At 37.6% G+C, this 2450-nt stretch overlaps 1 protein-coding gene across 1 annotated transcript; it reads left to right on the forward strand.

The window, feature by feature from the left end:
* Nucleotides 1–464: 464 nt before the first annotated feature.
* LOC128557262 (uncharacterized) lies at nt 465–2204 on the forward strand. The gene has a single exon (XM_053544452.1). It carries the CDS (start codon nt 465–467, stop codon nt 2202–2204), a length of 1740 nt encoding a protein of 579 aa, XP_053400427.1.
* Nucleotides 2205–2450: the final 246 nt, after the last annotated feature.

Genomic DNA, 2450 nt, shown 5'->3' on the forward strand with positions numbered 1-2450 from the left:
TGTCAAGGTAATAATCGCAAGTTTACTCACCGAATCGAGATGTTTTGACACAAAAATGCCGCATCGGGAAGTGTTGCGCGCACCTGTTGATGACGTACTATACCACCCCTGATATTTGAACTAGGAATTAATAAACACAATCCTACCTGGGGTCCGTAACGGAGCAAGGGTACATAGAGATTTTTGGAACTTCGTCAAATCACTCAAAATGTCCTTTTTGATGTTGTCTGAAAGTGTCAGTGTATGCCTCGGATGTAAGATATTTCCGTATTAGAGAGCTGCAGACCTAGTCATTTCAGAAATATTTTCAAAATAAATTTCGTGTAATTCGATTCTACGGAAGCGCCATCAGACCCTAATATGTTTTAATACGTTACAGGTGCGGAAAGGCTATCTGTAAACAACCAAAATTAATTTCACTTTTATATTCACTCTTTATACTTCCAGCGTATTCCAGTGGAGATATGGCCGTACCAGGGAAAAAGACATTAGCAACAGCTTCAACAAGCTCTGATGAAGATCTTCAAGTTTACTGTCAGCCCTGTGACGAGGAAGGACCAAGACGTCCTGCCTATGGCTACTGCACGGACTGCCAGGAACATCTTTGCGAAACTTGTTTCAAAGTTCACAAGAAACATAAACTTTCAAAACATCATATTCTCCTTGATAATGAAAGTATGCCAAAAACTCTTCAACTTTCTTCAACATCTGATCATACTAGTATGTCTGCTGATTTTAGAACACCTTGTCCTAAACATAAGAGAGAAATGATCAAGTTCTACTGCCATGACCATAAAACACTTCTCTGCAGTGTTTGTGTTACGCTTGAACACACAGTTACATCTTGCAAAGTCAACTATATACCCGACATTTCAGCTAAGGTTATCAACAGTAAAGAATACCACGACATCCTGAAAGTCATAGATAACATTACTGACCAGTGTCACAAGATGTTAGAAGATGTGAAGAAAATGACAGGCAATTCAAACAGTTCTTTGGCAGACGTACTGGCAGATATCAAGACATTCCGGAAAGAAATAAACCAAAGACTAGATGAACTGGAGAGACAAGTAGAAGATGCAGCAAAGGCCATACAACAAGAGAATGCCAAGAATCTGAAGACAACGGAAACAACATGTGATGATGTGACCAAATCTCTGAAGACAATGTTTGACTCCATCAAGCATCTTAACACATCAAAGCAAGCTGACAGACTTTTCATGGAACTGAAATCTGCTGAGAAAATGATCAGATACTATGAAAACACTATCCAGCATATATCAGCATATGATGTCGAAGAGTACAACTTTAAACCCAATGAAATAATATCAACTCTTCTTGAGACTTCACTTGGAACATTAACTAAGAAAACAAATAAACAGACAAGACCTCCTCCAACCAGTACCAGTGTAAAATCAAGAAATACTTCACATCAGGGTGAAATCTGTGTCAAATCATCAAACGATGAAAGCCGTTGCTATATAACAGGAATGATTCTTCTTACTCCTGATCTTCTTATCATCACTGACAAGACTAACAAGGCTATAAAAATGGTGGATACCCGCAGTCAATCTGTTACTGATAAATTACAGCTAGACACCGAACCAAGCAAAGTCTCCTCTGTTACTAGTACTGAACTTGCTGTCACACTTACTAACAAAAAAAACATTCAGTTCATATCAGCCTCCTCAAAGAAACTCACAAAGAAACACACCCTGAATGTTGACGGAGAATGTTTTGGTATAAGTTGCCATGAGAAGAAACTTGTTGTGACATATCTGCGGCCAGCAAAACTCCAAATTCTTGATACCAATGGCACTATATTGACAACAATTAGGGGAGAAAACATTTTTACTAATCCAACATTTGTCACAACTAATAGTAGTTCTATTTATGTATCTGACTGGAACATGAAAAGCATAATGAGGCTAAACTGGCAGGGTGAGGTGATAGGTAGATATAAGGGTATGGATGAGCCTAAAGGTATAATTCTGTCAGATGATGAAACTGTCTTTGCGTGTGACCAGCACAGAAATGTTATAGAAGAAATATCAGGTGATTTATCTAAAGGAAAGGTTGTGTTGAAGGATCTGAAGAGTCCCTTTGCCCTTTGTTGGTGTGCTCAAACAAAGAAACTGTACTTTAGCTGTTTTTTTACAGATACAAGATATGACAATTACCTTCAAATTTTTAGGCTGTCATAATTCAGTACTGCTTGTTTGACACTGAACTGAAATTGATTATGTACAAGATAAACATAAAGAAGTCCTGTTGTTGTGACTGCAAAACTTAATTTCATTAGGGCAATAAATGATCTACAACCTATATTATGTCGTTCCATGACAAATATGACTCACACGGTTTGAAAGCATTTCATCAAGCAGATGCTCATGATGCTGAGAAACTAGCTAAGAGTTTAAACATTTTTATCTGACAAGAGATTTTCAAAT

The sequence above is a fragment of the Mercenaria mercenaria genome, chromosome 5 (genome assembly GCF_021730395.1).
Source record: "Mercenaria mercenaria strain notata chromosome 5, MADL_Memer_1, whole genome shotgun sequence".
Lineage (NCBI taxonomy): Eukaryota > Metazoa > Mollusca > Bivalvia > Venerida > Veneridae > Mercenaria > Mercenaria mercenaria.